This window comes from Microchirus variegatus, assembly GCF_963457635.1.
Source record: "Microchirus variegatus genome assembly, chromosome: 3".
Taxonomy (NCBI): Eukaryota; Metazoa; Chordata; class Actinopteri; order Pleuronectiformes; family Soleidae; genus Microchirus; species Microchirus variegatus.
Genome location: NC_139804.1, coordinates 31,725,442 through 31,744,621, shown reverse-complemented (window position 1 = coordinate 31,744,621; position 19,180 = coordinate 31,725,442). Strand labels below are relative to the sequence as shown.

The 19,180-nt window shown below is 40.9% G+C and overlaps 1 protein-coding gene across 1 annotated transcript; it reads left to right on the top strand.

The window, feature by feature from the left end:
* Positions 1-3,339: 3,339 nt before the first annotated feature.
* On the top strand, positions 3,340-12,971 carry hepacama (hepatic and glial cell adhesion molecule a; the record flags this gene model as incomplete). Its single annotated transcript, XM_083886967.1, has 7 exons — positions 3,340-3,439; positions 5,812-6,159; positions 6,959-7,240; positions 10,306-10,396; positions 10,589-10,656; positions 10,743-10,813; positions 12,609-12,971. 7 exons carry the CDS (start codon positions 3,340-3,342, stop codon positions 12,969-12,971), a joined length of 1,323 nt encoding a protein of 440 aa, XP_083743093.1.
* Positions 12,972-19,180: the final 6,209 nt, after the last annotated feature.

Genomic DNA, 19,180 nt, shown 5'->3' with positions numbered 1-19,180 from the left:
TTTTACCCCCCCTACCCACCAGGAGTGGTTTTTCTTTTTTTTCCCCAACACAAATTATCAGTATAGAATGAACAGTTTTGAGGGTGTGTTGTGTGAATTTTTGTGAACTTTAACACTCCTCTGCTTCTCCGGCAGCCTCATCAGTACGGATGTCTTTGACCCAGAATTTGCAACTCGCTGCATGTTCTTGTGAAACTTCTGGTAGTGTGCTAGTTTTTAGACGATGATCTGTGAATGTGAAAATGCAAACAGGGCTTATTTGGGGATGGATACAGTCATGCCATCTGTGTACAAACCTTTTGTGCATCAGCATTAGATTCATCTGTAAGTGAGTCATCTGTGGCTTGAATTATTCCCTGTGTTGCCTTGTTTTCTGGTGTGTTTCTTGTATTGTTAGCGTTTACTATTTGACTTGCTTACAAACTAATTAAAACATTGCAACTATGAAAAAGAAAAGTAGCTATCTATGTTCTATTAATTCCACTGCATTTACCTTGATTCTTTTTTGTGGGGGGGGGGGGGTCACAACTAAGCTCTCTTTTCACCTGTTAAAGCATTTTCTATAAATCTGATCTTCCAGAGCAGTAAGCATGCAGTAATCAACTCTTTTTCTAGATGCATTCGGTACAGCTTGACCCGATGAGACCCCCTGGTTCAATGTGCTCTGTCGTTGTGTTGGTACGTTTGACTTATGGACTTGGAGTTTGCAGAGCTTTTTGTGCTTTAATTAAATCGTACCCTGTTGAACTTTGCTGTAAAGGTATGGCACTACACGAATAAATCCACCTTAAATATGCGGTTTTATCTGTCGTTAATTTAAGATAAGGATCTGATAGTTTCAGGCGATATCATTTATGCAATGTGAAGTACAAGGGTTAATGCAATTCTGCATGGTCACAATCTATTAATTATCAAGGATAAAAGTGCATTATCATAAGCACAGCATACAGTGTGGTTCTGTCGGTTATTAAGCAGCAAATGGCCTCGCTTCAGTGCAAGAATAACAAGATATTTTGCTTTCGTTTGCCCTGGCAGTCTTGTTCACTTAATGAGAAACAGGCTAGAGCATCTTCAGTCTCCCAATGTTCCCACTCAGCCCACCTACGCACATCTGAGCCACGCACAGCACAAAACTCAAACTGCACATTTTCACACAGGAAAAAACACAAGCCCTGCGTCGGCACGCAAGAGCAGAAGTCTCTCGTTGTCGCACTCGACGTGCACACACACGCGCGCACACACAAACACAGGTTTATGGTTCTGTCAACAGCTGCAGAAATGACACCAGACATGGGTCTTGCTCTCAGTGGGTTGGTTTTTTTTTTTCCTTCTCAGGCTGACACTCCTCCTCCTTCCTCCACACTCTCATAAACATTCAGTATAGGTTTTATAAGGACTCTTCTTTTTTTTTTTTTTTGCTCCTACTCAGTCCCAGAGGTGCCACGGCCATGTTCTCCTGTCTCTTTAATGACTGTGGGTGAACCATCGATATTCTGCACACCATCCAAACATAGCACATAACACCCACTTGGTGCTGTAGATGGTATTCTGAGAGATTGATGGAGCATGTTTTCAACCAAAGAAGAAGAAGAAGAGGTCTGTGTGAGATCCTCAGGGGCGTGAGGAGTCTCAGACTGGCTTTTTTTTTTGTTAAAGTACGGAATTATAATCCTGTTCCTCCCTTTTCTCAACTTGTGAAGCCTAAGCGGACTATTTTAGGAGTGCATCATATGATAGATCTGCTCTGCTGGTTGGTTTTTCTCCTTCAGACAGCCTGTCAGTGAGAAAAGATCTCCTGTCGTCTCCTGGGTGATAATTAGAGATGAATGTGGCAGGCCAAACAGCAGGGGGCGCCAGCTTTGCTATTGTAATGCCTGTGCCTGTATCTTTTTTTTTTTTTTTCACTTAACAACAGTGAGGATACAAATGAGTGGGCTTTGTTGCCACAGCTGCACAGACACCTGATACATTACTGTAAAAACAACACAATTTCAGTCAAATTATGCGAGCGTTGAGGTGAAAATCTATTCCATTTGTCTCAAGTCACACAGGATCAGTGTCAAAACTGTGGACTACACGTGACACTGAATTATGTCACAGAAACATGCACCCAGACTGTGTCTGTGCAGGCTTTCACTTGGAAAACTCTTGATTTAGAGCATGTCAGAAGATGAGAGAAAGAGGGAGTTGCTCTCTTTTAAGTGAGGGCAGAGGTTGAGGGGAGAGTTTTTGGCTTTGATGGCTGACTTAGGCAGGACGCTGAGCTTTTGGGGGGAGAGTGCGGCGTCGAAGTAGCAGGAGCAGCAGCAGCAGCTGTTCCCACAGTCCTGAAGCTTTTCATCAATCCTCCACACACTGCATAAAACCCTCTCTTTGTTGTCAGTCTAAAAAACACCCAAATGACTCATCTTTGAACAAAAACATGCCTTTAAACATCAAAACATAGCAGGAAGTTGCTGATGGGAGGGATTTAATGAGATGTGACATGTTGCAGGTTATAGGAAATTATACCTACAGGCAGTGAAGTGAATTCATACCTTTTGTACTCTGTAATATAAGTCACAATTTTAATGTCAAAACACCATTTTCAGTATCATCATTTCAGAGTCTTGGTGCAACTCCAACACCATCTATAGGGCAACATCGGTACAGTTCTTTTCTTTAAAAAAAAAAAATCCCATTTGATGTCTTTATTAATGCAGCCCTTGGCCAGGTAAGTATGGATCATGTAGCATCAGTAAGATGCCTCAAGACTTTAATGTTTGTGTGTGTGGGTCGATAACAGTGTGAGTGACAAAGTGCGAGTTTATTGTGAGGCTTCAGGCCTGAAAGAAGTTGGGACAGTGACAAATGTGGGCCAACGAGAGGGTGAGGTGAGCTGTCGTCCTAAAATCAGAAATTGTAGAGTGAGCACAGTGGGTCCCCGCAGTGAGCAATTCAATATTTTATTATTTACTTAAATAGCAGGGGAATAAAAGTGTCATGATTTTAACAGTTCTAAGGTTTAAAATAAATGAAGAGGTGCTGTGATGTGATGATGCTGTATAAATCAAACACTATGTTATTTCAGCTCCTCTTAGAGAGGATACAGTGGAATGGTCTCGTTCAAACATACTCACACAATCACACACACACACACACACACACTCGCACAGTTGGCTGTTGTTGGCTCGGACTGGGGTGCTGTGAGGAGAGCGGGGCTCAGTGTGACCAGGCAGAGGCCAGTGTTGTGAGGCAGTGCAGTGCAGGACTACTGACTGTCGAGCTGCAGGGACGTGCCAAGCGTGGATAAACCATGCTCACAAAGTGGGAGAAAGACTCAGGAGCCCAGGACACAAGATGAAGGTGGAGAGGAAGAAGACCTCCTCTTCTACAAGGGACACTTTCGCTCACATTCCTGCACTGCTGAGACTCTGCGGCCTCCTCCTCCTCCTCACAGGTAAGTCCAAAACGTTTACTGGCACCATAGAGAGACGGCAAACGAGCAGATGGCGTTTAATTGTTTTAATTTTTATAATCCAGTTTAATTAACCCAAGATGATGATTTTTTTTCCCCCCTCCTTTTATTCCAGCTTGATTCATGAGTCATGGGTGGTGGAGCAGCTATTGTGTGTGTGTGTGTGTGTAAGGAGGGGATGCACAGGTTAATCGTGATGGTGTTGTGTTTGTGAACTGAGCGTGACAAAGTTAACTTGAGTGGCAAACAAAACTGTTGATGATGATGATGTCAAAGGTTTAGCACTCAGTGATTTTGTTTAAAAAAAAAATCTGATATCATGGCCGTACCAAGGGTCCAGTTTACTCTACATTTTTGAGCAGAAAGAATCACTGGGATGTTGTGTATTTCTCCGGCTTCGCCAGTGACAAAGACTTTTTCTCTCTCTTACCCTCTCACTCTCTCTCTCTCTCTCTCACTCCTTTCAATGGAGGAAACTAGTTTCAACAATCACCCTCTTTGTCTTATCGCCTTGGCAACCCTTGTCAGGCGGACCAAATGGTTGCCACGGCAATGAGGCGATGCCCTGCTAACTGCCTCACGACAAAGAATAGTGAACAGTGCAGACTCTCTCTCTCTCTCTCTCTCTCTCTCTCGCTCACTGATGCCATGTTCAGACCTCCATGTGTCCGGGGCCACAGCTGAGTTATAGGAGCCTCCACTGTGAACATAATAGCTTTGTTGTGTTTGGTTTCCAAGACAGGAGTCCTTCATAAAGGATGAAATGTGGCTCGCACTGTAAAATACCTTATTCCTATAACACGGAGGGGAGGTGCGGGGATAACTGGGGAGCACAAGTCAAAATTAGTTATTACACGCTTTCTACGAGGGTTCATGAGAAAACCCTGGGGGGGATTAGTGATTAAGACATGACATCCTGGACTGTAGAAAGTGTGTGTGTGTGTGTGTGTGTTTTTTTTTCTGTGCACAGTAGAAGCAAACCTCACGGCTTTAAGGTAAAAATGTTGTGTTGTGTCAAGACGGCACCTGTTGAAAGACCTGAGATAAAGCTCTGAAGAAAAAGAAAGGGGTTTCAAAAAGTGTCAAGTCATGAAAAATTGAACTTGCTGAACTTTTTGAGAAGTACAATAACTCTTTTATAGGTTACATGCAACTTTAGTGCATTGTTTTAGAATTTGTGATATGAAAATGTGAATAAATAAATCAGTTGTTTGATCCAAATGAGATGTCACGTGAAAAGGTTGACAGTGTTGATTTTGCACAAAAGTAAAACTTGCATGTCAAGGTAAAATCCAAATGTTGAACTAATTATTTTTACATCAATAGATTCACCCTCTGTGTGTCAGACACTTTAATTACTACTGTGCCATAACTGTGCAATATAGATGTCCATGCTTTTGTATTGGCATTTACCTTCAGTACCAATGCAGTTGCACATTTCGTTTCGTTACACACAGTCCACAGGTTTAGGTTCAGTTACTCTTCTAATATATACTGTATATTGGTACAAATGATTGTATAGCTTTATTCTTTTTTTTATTTATATTATACCTTAGTATATCACGTCTTTGTTTATATCTTAGTATCCTATAGTAGAGGCCAGGGTTTCTGACTCCTGGTCCTGGGGAGCAGCTGTCCTGCATGTTTTAGATGTTTCTCTGCTCAAACACACCTGATTCAAATTCAGGACCAGGAGTAAGAAACCCTGGTATAGGCTCTTTTTTTTTTTTTTTTTTTTACAATTTTAAGAAAGCTGCATCCTTGGTGCATCAAGATATATTTTATTTTTGTGATTTTAATCATTTAAAACCACTGAAAATAGCTTTTTGGTGCTGAGTTCAAAGTCTAACAACATCTCATTATATAGCTTTTTTTTAAATGTATTATTTACTCTGGGTCGGACCTCTGCAATTTCTTGCAATAACTGAAGACAAGTTGCACGTGACACATTTCAAATACGCTTCTACAGCTTACGTGCAATTAAAACAATTTAAAACAGGACCGTGAACGTAAAATAATAGGGCATTGAATCAGCTTGTTATTTATTATGTGCGGTGAAGGCATGCAGGCCCCTGTCACTGTCACTGCTCCGAGTTTTCTTTTCTGTTTGTACTTGGAAGTGCAAGAGTAGTAATTAGTGTTGCAGTAATTAGTGCATATTTACATGTTTCCTCTATTGTTTCAGTGTGGCAGAGCAACAAAGGACGCATAGTGACTGTACCCCCCCCCCCCCCCCACCCCCCTGAAACTGCCCTGCACTTGTATCCCCTGCATTCCTTTCTGTGTGCTCTCCATGTTTTTTTGGGAGCGAGGGGAATTCAGCCTCCCTTCCTTTCTCTTTGCATTTTCTCCAGGTGAAGTGACAGGAGTGAATGTGACCAGCCAAGCCCAGGTGGTGAGAGGCACGGTGGGCAAAGAAGCCCTGCTGTCAGTCAGCTACTCCAGCAGCAGCTTGGACAAGCCAGTGATCAAGTGGCAGCTGAAGAGGAGCAAAGAGAAGCCGATCACCGTCGTGCAGTCCATAGGAACGGACATCATCGGGAACCTGAAGCCCGAGTACCGCAACCGCATCCGGGTGTTTGACAATGGGTCACTGCTGCTTCACAACCTGCAGCTCTCCGACGAGGGGGCTTACGAAGTGGAGATCTCCATCACGGATGACAGCTTTACTGGAGAGCACCACACGGAGCTCACCGTGGATGGTATTACAGAATTAAAGTTTTATTTTCTTCACATATTTAAAGGTGCCATATATGTAAGAATGTGGCCAAAAACGGTTACTACATTCAAATTCAAAATACCGAGGTCTTTTAGTTCTCGTTTTCTGACGTAACTGGCAACCAGTGGTTGCTCGGCGGCTGAGACTATACCGACTGCAATGATTGGTAGACGGCGGTAGGTGGCGCCACATGCCAAAACATGATTTCAAAACATAAACATGATTTGCAGTCTGCAAAAGATTTTTTTTAATGCAAATATTTTGTCTGTACTGTTGTTGTTGGTGAGTTCAGTTTGTTATATGAACATTATTCCTTAGTCTCTGTGACATATTAGGAGGATTTTATGGCCAGTTGCTTTAGATTTATTACATAATGCACCTTTAAACATAATGATCAATCCGATGAGCCACATGGTTGGTGTAGTGGTTAGCATAGCCAAGACCTGGGTTCATGACCTGGTCAGAACAAGAGCATTGGTTTCTGCATGGAGTTTCCTCCCACAGTCCAAAAATGCAGATTTGGGGCAAATTGAACACTCTGAATTGACAAAAAGTGTGAATGTGGTCCTGTGATGGACTGGTGACCTGTCCAGGGTATACCCACCTTATGCCCTATGTCAGCTGGGTTGGGATCCGGAGCCCCCTCGACCCTCATGTGGAGGATAAAGGGGTAGAAATTGAGTGAACGAATGATCAATCAGAGCATAATGTTGAAAAGCAATAAGAGCATAATACAGATTCTAAAAGTGATTGTCCATGACACTTTGCCCTGTCGCCCTCAGTTCCCGTGTCCAAACCCTACATCCAGATGATAGCGTCGTCCGTCCTGGAGTACAGCGAGTACTTCAACCTGCACTGCTCCCACGACAACGGGACAAAGCCCGTCTACAGCTGGCAGAAGGGAGGCAAGGTGCTGCTCAACGACTCGCGCCTGCTGCTTTCCCACGACCAGAAGGTGCTGACCATCGCGCGCGTGCTGTTCTCGGACGACGACGTCTACTCGTGCACGGTGGAGAACAGCATCAGCAGCATGAAGAGCACGCCTGTGAAGATCACCGTCTACAGTAGGTGGCGCGTTACACAGGTTCATGTCAAAGACGAGGGATGATGTGATGGTCTAACATACACTACCGTTCAAAAGTTTGGGGTCACTTAGAAATGTCCTTATTTTTTGTCCTTATTTTCAATGAATTAAATGAATCAGAAATACACTCTATACCAGGGGTCACCAACCTTTTTGAGACAGAGAGCTACCTTAAGGGTAAAAAATAATATGGAGGGCTACCATATAATATTTTTTTGTTTGTTTACCATTTAAATGATTAATATTATGCATTCAACTGCATACACATTCCTTCCAGTGCTTAATCCTAACGATTACCAGTTTTTATAAACAATATCAAAGATATTTTACTGACAGATCATACGGATACATGCAAGTGAGGTGAAGTGAAGTGAGCCCGCGGGCACCGTATTGGCTGCCCGCGGGCTACCAGGTGCCCGCGGGCACCACGTTGGTGACCCCTGCTCTATACATTGTTAATGTGGTAAACGACTATTCTAGCTGCAAACGTCTGGTTTTTAATGGAATATGTACATAGGTGTATAGAGGCCCATTTCCAGCAACCATCTCTCCAGTGTTCTAATGGTACATTGCTAATCGTGTTAGAAGGCTATTGGATGATTAGAAAACCCTTGAAAACCCTTGGGCAATTATGTTAGCACAGCTGAAAACAGTTTTGCTGGTTATTTGACGAAAGGGCAAAATGATTATTTGGAATAAAAATCATTCTTTCTAATCTTGTCAATGTCTTGACTATATTTTCTATTCATTTTGCAACTCTTTTGAAGAATGAAAGTTTGACTTTTAATGGAAAACACAAAAAAAATTGTGTAGGTGACCCCACACTTTTGAACGGTAGTGTATGTTTCATGAGAAGATGATGATTTAATCTGCAAATTATCTAGTCATTATAACTCTTGGGTAAATAAGTTGGGAGACCTCTTCATGGGAGGTGAAAAGGTCTCGGACAAAACACACTTTTTAATGTGTCGCTACTAGCTCAGCCTGAACGTACACTAACACAGAGGTTTGAAACAGCAACCGTGGCAACGAGAGCCAGGGTAGATAGACACTGCAAGGCTGATGAAGTGATGAGAGGCAGGTGTGCAGACTGGGAGCAGTGATGAGCCTATCATGAACAGATGTGCAGGAGGGAGCCACGCCCATTCACACACAGAAGGTGAAGCACAGCACAACCATGAATCCAGTGTTGTATGAAGTACTTTAAAGGCATTCTTGAGTAAGCATCTTACGAGAACATGACTTGGTAGGAGTTGAAGTGACTTTTTTAAATTATATTACTTAAGTAAAAATCTTAAAGTATATGACATTTACTATACTTGAGTATCAAAGAGTAATTTGCTGATGTGGTAGGACAACTGGAAGGCTGTGGGTTGAATTCCTGGCTCTACTAGTCTATATGTGTCCTTGAGCAAGACACTTAACCCCCATGTTACATGTGAATGGGTATGAAAGATGTGTGAATGGGTGAATTGCAGCTCATCAAGAATATAAGATTAAAGATGTATGCATTTGTCACACGAGATTGTACAAGGTACGTTGTCTGTGAAATGAAAATTGTGAGGCCAATGTTGTACTAAAAATAAAAAATTTTGAACTAAATTTAGATAAAGATGAAAATAAAGGTAAAAAGTAAAATACAGATATACGTGAATTTTGTTAAAGGCGCCATATGTAAGAATGTGGCCAAAAACAGTTACTACACTCAAATTCAAAATATCAAGGTCTAACTGGCAACCCGTGGTTGCTCGGCAACTGAGACTCTACTGTATTTGAAATTGTGGCACGTGCAACTCGTCTTCAGTTATTGCAAGAAATTGCCTAGCCAGAGTAAATGATAAATAAAAAAGCTATATAATGAGATGTTGATAGACTTTGAACTCAGCACCAAAAAGCTGGTTTAGTGGTTTTAATAGTGCCAGATTTAAGAATGTGGCCAAAACCGGTTACTACATTCAAATTCAAACTACCGAGGTCTTTTAAGTTTCGTTTTCTGACGTAACTGGCAAACCCGTGGTTGCTCGTCAGCTGAGACTCTACTGACTGCAATGATTGGTAGACGGCGGTAGGTGGCGCCACATGCCAAAACATGATTTCAAAACATAAACATGATTTGCAGTCTGCACAATATATTTTTTATAATGCAAATATTTTGGCTGTGCTGTCGTTGTTGGTGAGTTCAGTTTTTTATATGAACATTATTCCTGAGTCTCTGTGACATATTAGGATATATTAGCTTCTGTGACACTGTTGTATACGACTAAAGTTAAATTCCGGGCCTGTAAGTGCGGCAGAGTAAGTTGGCTCAGAGCGGCTGTTACTGGGCGCCAGTATGGCCACCACATGTCAGGCTGAGAGAGCAAGGAACAGGCAGTTTAATCCACTGAATGGACAGTTATTTATGAGAAAGGAGCAGAGAAAAAGAAAGCAGGTGGTGGTGGTGGTGGTGGTGGTTGGGGGGACACTGTGCCTCAATGGACCTCAGTAATCCTGACTTCATTATTGCTGCAGTGTGTGATGTAGTGCGTGAAGAAGCAGCCACAGGTGCTCACACTCCTTACACAGTACATTTTAAAGTAGCAGCACGGGAGTCAAATTAACATCAGAGACCAGATTCACTGAAGCAGTTTCACTCTTCTAATGTTTGCATTATACATTTAACACTATATTCCAGAGTGTATTTGAGTTCAACTCTTTTAGTGTTGCTTTAACACTGCAACATTTACTCTGTACCGTTCCCTCTTTCTATTTCTATTCCCACTGCGTGGACAAACTCAGAGTGACTGCCCACTGTGCTCCTTCACTGCGCCTCATTCATGTTAGCACACTCTAAAGACTTTGTTCTGCTCGTTCCTCACAGTGGCCAAGTTTCAGTCTAAGGGAAAAAACAATTGGTTGCTTTTAAGACACAACTTGCAAAACTTCCCCAGAGTCAAATACCAAGATGGAAAAATGCAAAATTCCCTGTTGTTACTGACACAAGATTATCTTTCTTCCTTTCTCTTTCCACATATACCTCTCTCTGTGTCACTCTCTCTGGTTCAGGACGGAGCTCGCTATACATCATCCTGTCCACCGGGGGCATATTCCTCCTAATCACCCTGGTGACAGTGTGTGCCTGTTGGAAACCTTCCAAGTGAGAGCCACCTCTCTCTCTCTGTGTCTCTCTCTCCCTCCCTCACTGGCTTAGATATTGCACTTAAGGATGTGACTAGAATCTCAAGTAGCTCCATAGTGACAGCATTCTCCACAACTCTGAACATTTATTTATTAGGAAATTGTTGTTGTTAGTTGTTAGATAAGTGGGTTTTTTTTGTACTTGCTGTAGAAAGAAGCATCGACCCGTCCCTCAGAGAGCTCCTGTCTACGCAGAGCAGAGTGAAAATGGCCACGACGGTGAGCATTCAAAGAGCCACTTCCACACCAGCAGAATGTCATTTTCTAAAATAAATATATATATATATATAATTTATTTTTTCCAGTTGACGTTGTGCCCAAACCGACTACGCTCGGACGAAGGAGCCCCATGCCTCTCTATGTTCTCAATGAAGACGTAAGTCACAGACACGGCTACGCTTCACGTGGTGAGCTCTCAGCCTGAAACCTGGCAACCACGCAAAAGGAAAGATCAATAACAATCTCGAAAAGCTCACACAACTCCAGTGGCATTTCAAAGGCTTTTAGGAGCCAAAATCTGAGGGGCCCTTCACCATACTGCCACTCCCACCACTCCAGACAGACTAACTGATGAAATGTCAATTGTTAGCATTTAAGTGACAATAACGCCCTTTTTTTTCCCCCTGCGTGCTACAAATTTGTTGCACAGCAGCCATTTTGCACAGATCACAGTAAGAAAACCACATGTGGAAATAATCAAATTAAGGATGGCTGAGTTCCATTTTTTTTTTTGCTCAGTGACAACAGAGTCCTGACAACACAGTCATTGTCGATGTGGTCTATAACTTTTTAAAATGCATGAAAAGCATGTTAGTCGGCCTGAAATTATACCTAAATTTGTAGATGTCAGGGAGTGTATTTGTATATTTGGTGAAGATTTCCTTTATATTCTAACTTATTCTAACAACTGCTTGTATGTGTCTACATACCTGTGGAATAAAGCTGAATCTAATTCTGATGGGCGCTCGACATGCAGAAAAACTAGAGCCACCATGCATGGAAAGGCACTGAGTGTCTCATCCATCCACCTCTGTGTTATAATGAAATAATGAAGGTGTGGTGCTTTGTTAGTGGTGTCTTGTTGTTGTCTCCTGTAAATGTTTAACGACAGAAATGGGGAAAGGGATTCTCACAAAATTGTTAAAGCTGTTGTTGTTCCGTCCTCTCAGCTCAGGAAACGGTTTGTGTTTCCGAGCAGAAATCATTGCAAGCCATTATAAAGAAATATGAAATGACAGAGCAACTTAGCTTCCAAAATATACCCTCGCAATCTCGTAAAAGAAAATGTTAAGTTAAGAATGAATTATTAAAAAAAAAAAACCCCACAGATGATGAGTGTAAAGATGTGGACAGGGAGTGGAAAGGGAACTTGCTTGTGACCGAAGGGTTGCCAGTTTAAGTCCCCCGCTGTGAGCAAGTTACCCAATCCTTATTGTTAATTCTAAGTTGACCCCAACCATACATTCTTAGAAATAAGGGTTCCAAAAGTTCTTGGTAACACTAATGGTTCCAGTGAGAACCATTTTGACCCAGAGAACCCTTTAAAACCCCTTTCCTGAAGGGTTTTAAAGGGTTTCTCCAAAAGGGTTCCAGGTGGAAAGCTTCTACCTGGAGCCAAAGTTTCTCCTACACTCTTAGAAATAAAAGTGCTAAGTAGAACCATATACGGTTCTTCAGCTTGTCCTCATAGGAGAACCCTTTTTGGCTCTAGGTACTACTTTTTTTTTATAAAGGTTCCACCTGGAACCCTTTTGGAGGGTTCCACCAATAACCCTTTTAAAACCCTTTATTCAGGAAAGGGGTTATAAAGGGTTCTCTGGATCAGAATGGTTCTTACTGGAACCATTAGTGTTACCAAGAACCCTTGAAAAACCCTTTCTTTGGGAAAGGGTTTTTCAGAAGGAAATGGTTCCAGGTAGAACCTAAGCCCTTGTAGAAGAACCCTTTTGGAACCCTTATTTCTAAGAGTGTATGAGGACTAGCCGAAGAACCTTGTATGGTTCTACTTTGCACTTTTATTTCTAAGAGTGCATGAGGACACATCCATTGTACTCCTCATGCTGGTCCCTATCCTGGTTAAATATGAGGGTTGTGTCTGGAAGGGCATGGTCTCAGCATGGCTGAAAGAAAAGAAAAAGATTGTAATATCCCTGTCCCTTTTGTTATTTCAGGAGACGTTGGAACATTTGGAAGAATGTTCTGGCAACACTGCCAGCCAGTCAGAACTCAGTTTCCCTGCTTCGTATGTTCCGGTCCTTCCCCCTTCCTCAAACAGAACTGAACGGCCCGTCTGGTCCGCTCCACGCAGATACCCCCGCAGCCCCTCTCCACTGGCACAGCCTCTCCCACAGCCCCTGCCAGGTCCTCCACTACGCCCAGTCCGCTCGCCTGCTCACTCCCCCGGTTCGTCTCCTCGTGGTTTCAGCCCAATCAGGAAGGTCCGTCCTCCGGTCGGTATCCCGACCAGCCACCTGCCCGTGGAGGTGGAATGTTCAGACACCGGCGATCAGACTCACGTTGCTCAACACTCCTGAGAAGTCTGCTGTCATGCTGTGATCTGTAAAGTACATGTATAGTTAATAGTGTAACTGATGAAATAACGCTATCTTCACATTCCATTATTTATCATTGAGTTCTCAATGGCTCTCATCAATGTTTTAAATTCGGAAAATAAAAAATGACGATGATCCTGTCCAGTAGAATGTAGAATATTATGCCACATGACGCTGAGACAGCAACGTGTTCCCACCTCTATTATATACTGTGTTTTGTCTCCTGTTGCGTTAAAAGTTTTATTAGGGAACTTTTGATAGGTGCTTGTACATATTTAAGTTAATTGTTTTTCTTTAAAAAAAAAAAAAAAAAAAAGTAAAACCACAAAATGTATTCTTATTCTAAATTAGGTCACTGCTTTATAGACCAAGGTTAATAAATCTATTTAAATAGTTTGTAGTTTGTCACATTCTTTATGTCATCACTCATATTATACTGTACATTTTTATTCATGCCACACAAGTCAGTGACCTTTAATTTGACCTGCATTTGTGTGTTTGGACTGCTCTTGAGTATGAGTGTAATTCCTGTCTTGTCCATTAGGTGTCACCCACACATTTCCTTCAATGTACACATGTGAGGGAGGGTTCCAGAAAGATGGTTTTGCTTGAAATTGCACCTTTATTTCTTCTTCTTCTTCTTCTTCTTCTGTACAGCTGTGCGTCAAGACTCTTTATTCCGTTGGCTTTTACCTAAAGAAGAGATAAACAAACAAACGGATGGAAACATGAATAAATCCTCTCTCATCAGGGCCTCGGGCTCCATTTGCTTGACATTTGAAGGTCAATGACAATCAAATCTCAAATCCTTGGCTATACTTTAATCATGGTTTAAAAAGAGATCTAAACATAGAGAAACAAATATAGGACACATTTATATCAAGAGGAGGCTTTACTGTAGATTTGATCCACAATCAGGTCTGAATGAGCGCAATCAGTTCAATCATCCATCCTCTAAATGATTTCCTATGAATAGACTTTTGATTATAATATTTAACTGGAAAAAAATGACACGTGGCACAAGAGTAATAACTGCTTAATTTGTTGCTTAATTATTCATTAGTTTACCTGCTTTTATTTTTTAAGCAGCATGACTTAAAAGAGATTAAAGGACGTGCTGAGCTCACAGTGGCCTGGTCCATCACTATTATCAGGATAATTTGTTCCCTTCACACGACCAGCTGGACGTCTTTTGTCCCTGAAAATCTGCATGATTTTGCCGCTTTTGTGCCCGGACGGTGGTTTTTTCCGTCACCGGAGGTGTGAGGAGTCTTATAAGGGGTCGCATAAGCAAATGACGCTCGTCTGTTTTGATGTGGGCAGCCGTGTGCTCTTTTATGTCTTTGGTCGACAAAACGGCGTGAATACGCAACAACAGAGCTCGAGCAGGCGTCTGGAAGAAGAAGAAGACGACGCACAGTGTGATAAAAAACTGGGAAGATGCTGCTCCACTGTCATTACGTCAGGATGAGCGGGATAAAAAAAAGGCTGAAATGATGAAAACAGCAAGTAGCGTATAGAGGAAAAAAAGAACACAAGAGCATTTTGGCTGCTTTTTCCATTCATATTCCATTCCATTACATTTAAACATGCAGTATATACAGAGGCTATAAAAGAATGTGCAATACAGAGTGTCTTATATCCTTTTTTTCAGCACAACCTAAGCAAAAATGTAATTTTTACCAACTATTTAAACACACCTCAACAAAAAGCACTCAAAATGAGTGAGTTAATGAGTTAATTTTTATAAACAGGAAGAAAAGAAAAATGCTCTATTTTGTGACTTCTGCACAATTATTGCTCCTTTAAACCACTACTAAAAATGCAATGTACATTTTTTTTTTTTAAATCCTGAATATGTGACCTATGAACGCACAACCCCAGGATGTCCATATAAGGAGTTGTTTATTATTCCCACGGCAAATTACCATGGGGGCACCTGCAGCACAGATCCGTGACGCGTGACCTCTCAGGTTTACCACAGAGGGGTCAAACTCAAATGACCTGGGGGTCAATGAGCGTCTGGAATTATACAAATTATGGCACAATATTGTGTCATATCGCAAAAATAAAAGATATTCATGATCACATTCCACAGTTTCAAAATAAAAGTCTTTGTTTTGATAGGGAACGATGCATAAACTTCACAATAATAACATATTTTGATGCTAAAAAATAAATCTAGTTATGCAAAAACAGAGAAATTAAGTAGTAAGTAATTAAGTAAAAACCACTCTGGACAATGTGGCAAAATATATTTAAAGGTGCCATATGTAAGAATGTGGCCAAAAAAAACGGTTACTACACTCAAATTCAAAATACCGAGGTCTTTTTGGTTTCGTTTTCTCCGCCATTGTAGCTCAGACGTAACTGGCAACCCGTGGTTGCTCGGCAGCTAAGACTCTACTGACTGCAAATGATTGGTAGACGGCGGTAGGTGGCGCCACATGCCAAAACATGATTTCAAAACATAAACATTATTTGCGGTCAGCAAAATATTATTTTAATGGGAATATTTTGTCTGTACTGTTGTTGTTGGTGAGTTCAGTTTGTTATATGAACATTATTCCTGAGTCTCTGTGACATATTAGGAGGATTTTATGGCCAGTTGCTTTAGATATATTACACAAAGCACCTTTAATACTTTTGTTTTGCGGGCCATGTGTTCATTATGTCATGATCGAATGCGGGGGCCGCATGTGGTCCACGTGCCGCCAGTTTGACACCTCTGAAGTCTCATGGGAACTCAACACGTGTCAGCAGGTGTCGGTCACCTAAGTGGAAAATGAAATATCCTCAGATCATAAAAAGTTGCTTTGACGATGTTTTCACAGGTGTGTGAGTGGGTATAGGTGTCATGTGTGTGTGTGCTCATTATAGACAATGTACGCATGATGCTCTCCATCGCTAATTAATGACCTCCTCTTGCCTCCTGCTCGAGTCTTCGCACTGATGTCCTTGTTCACACAAGCCCGTCGATGTGAAAACTCTCAGGAGAAGAGGGTGGCGTTATTGTGGCTCCGTTGTTGGAAGGCCTTTTGTTTTGGCTGACCAGGAAATGTAACGTAATGCACAGGCTTTTGGAGTCCAATTAGATTAATGCACTGAAGAAAAAGAAGAGTAGAGGCTTTAAAAAGCTAATCTTGGCAGAAAATGTGACTTATTGGATCCAAATATTTACTATATTTGACCCGAAATCTTACATTACATGATTTCTCTCATATGATTGTCTGTGTTTAATCAAAAATATCTGCTCAAGGTCTGAGCAGATCGAATATTCCCATATTTTATGAAACAGCAAATACTTGAATGCAGTTTTTCACACAACAGAGTGATTAATATTTTTTTTATCACTGAGTATTACTGGTAATAATGTTGAAAATGTTATCAACATTGCGATTAATCTGCAGTATATGGATGAGTTTGGCCACAGAAAATTAAACAAAATAATAATAAAACAGCATGAATTCTGAGATTAAAGTCAGAATTCTCAGATTAAAATGTTGCAATTCTGAGATTAAAATGTTGGAATTCTGAGATTGTACAATCAGAATTCTGGGATTAAAAAAGTTAGAATTCTGGGATTAAAATGTTGAAATTCTGAGATTAAAATGTTGGAATTCTGAAATTAATGTCAGAATTCTGAGATTAAAATGTTGGAATTCTGAGATTAAAATGTTGGAGTTCTGAAATTAATGTCAGAATTCTGAGATTAAAATGTTGGAATTCTGAGATTAAAATGCTGGAATTCTGAAATTAAAATGCTGGAATTCTGAAATTAAAACATTGGAATTCTGATATTAAAACGTTGGAATTCTGAGATTCTAATCTCAGAATTTTGAGATTGTAATCTCCAACATTTGAATCTCATAATTCTGAGATTCAAATGTTGGAATTCTGAGATTGTAAAGTCATAATTCTGAAATTAAAATGTTGGAATTCTGAGATTCTAATCTCAGAATTCTGAGATTCAAATGTTGGAATTCTGAGATTAAAACATTGGAATTCTGAGAAAAAAAACTCTGAATTTACATCTCGTCACATGTTTTGAAAAGGAGTGGGCAGAAGTATAAATGTACTTATCCCTATTCCTGTTACACACAACTCAATTTATACATTACTTTATCTCATGACCAAATATTTACATGTTTACAGTATTTTACACAAGGTTCTGAATGTTCTCACAACAACACAAGAACACTTCTGCCTTTAAACATGACCATTTCCATCACAATCATGGTCGTCGGGGGACCCACTGCCTGCCCTGCATTATTTTAGATGCTGCCCTGCTCCAACACACCTGATTCAGGCTCTGAAAAAGGCTCATAATCACCCTCTGATTTGAATCAGGTGTGTTGTTTGCAGGACAGCATCTAAAATAATGCAGGAGTGGGAAACACTGATTTAAGGTGAGATGAAAATATTTCAACATACGTCAATATTTAATAGAAATTAAACAAATAGGTCACACTTTACGTTAAACGAGAGTACAGTATCAGTACAGTAAGCTTACAGAATATTAATAATGTTGTACATCTTATTTCTGTCTGGCTTTAAACACAACCATTCCCATCACCGTCCTGGATTAAACCACTGTTCTCCATCTGTTTTTTGTATTTTGTATATTCTTTTTTTTTTTTTGACTCTGCTTTAATTTTCTCTGTTAGACTGTTCCATATGTTCCACAATACAACTGTTTCCACTGGTTCTTAAAGAAAGAGGGGGCCCACTGAGGGTCGACACACACCACACACACACACACACACACACACACACACACACACACACACACACACACACACACACACACACACACACACACACACACACACCCTGTACATGAAAGGGAAATTAAAAATTGTGATTTGATTTGGGGTCACTGTCTGGGAACAATGTGTGTATTATGTCGTGTGGTTGGACACTTACATAGTTATAGTTTATTTCAGTGTCCTCGCTCTGTCATAAAGGGATGCTTAAAAAAAAAAAATGCTCTGAAATCTCCTCAAGTGCCTCCGCTCACCTCATCTGACCAAACCATCTGCTGGACCACCGGCTCTTAGCTCTGGAGTGGATGAGTGGACGAGAGGGAGCAGTACACACACACACACACACACACACACAGAAACCAGCATGAATACATATACAATCTCACTCTAACTGATATAAAAATTGCATCACTCACACAGAGAACAAAAGCCGCTTGTTCAGAAGTCAGCTCCTCCTCAGTGTGACTGTCCAGGCACTGGTCAGTGTTTTGTTATGTGTCTCTCAGGCCAATAAAAGTTGTTGTTTTTTTTCAAATGAACATGAGGAGGATTTTAATCAGATCACTGTTTGGAATCAACAACCCGCTGCATGTTCATAAAACTATATGAGTCAGTGTGTTTGTGTGTGTGTGTGGATAAGACGTCTGTGGACCAGCACAGGTAAAAGCCATCAACCACTTAAGATGATAAGGTTTTTTTTTTTGTTGTTGTTGTAGTTTTTTTTTTTTTTTTTCGTTCCATAGTAACAGTCCCCCTGGGCAACCATTGAGAGTGCTAATTATAATTCATAGTACTCCATACCCCACCGTCTCCCTCATACATACCCTTCCTCACCTGCTCTATAACCCACATCCTCTCTCTCTCTCTCTCTCTCTGTGCGTGTGTGTCTCTCGCTCTCTTTGCGCATATGTTTGTGTCTGAGCGCGTCTGCATGTGAGTCAGCTGCATCCTCAGCTCCTGGGACATTTCCTTCACTCTCCACAGGGAAGCTTCACTGCTGACGCTGTAAGTTTTTTTTTGTATTATTATTACTATTAGTTTTTAGATATTAAATGTCATTTTTCAAACTGCACTAAATATATATATATATATATTGGAAGTGGGTGTTTTACTCTTTGCATCATAGAACTGTGCATCATGGGAATTGGTGTCTTTTTTCCGTGTTTTATTTTGGTTGATTTTTGCAGCTTTGCAGACTCGTTGTGCTTCTTATTTTTAATTGTTCTTGTCAAGCTTTATACTCACATCTCTCTCTCTGTCTGTCTATATATATAAATATGTATATGCATTAGAAAAAAATGAGTGTTTGCCTCTTGTGTTTCTTTCCCCAGACTTGTCAAGCCCAGTAAAAATAAAACACCAGGTTTTTTTTTAAAAGCTGTCCGGGTTCATTCAGTCAGCGATCCGGACCCAAGTCAGTGCGGG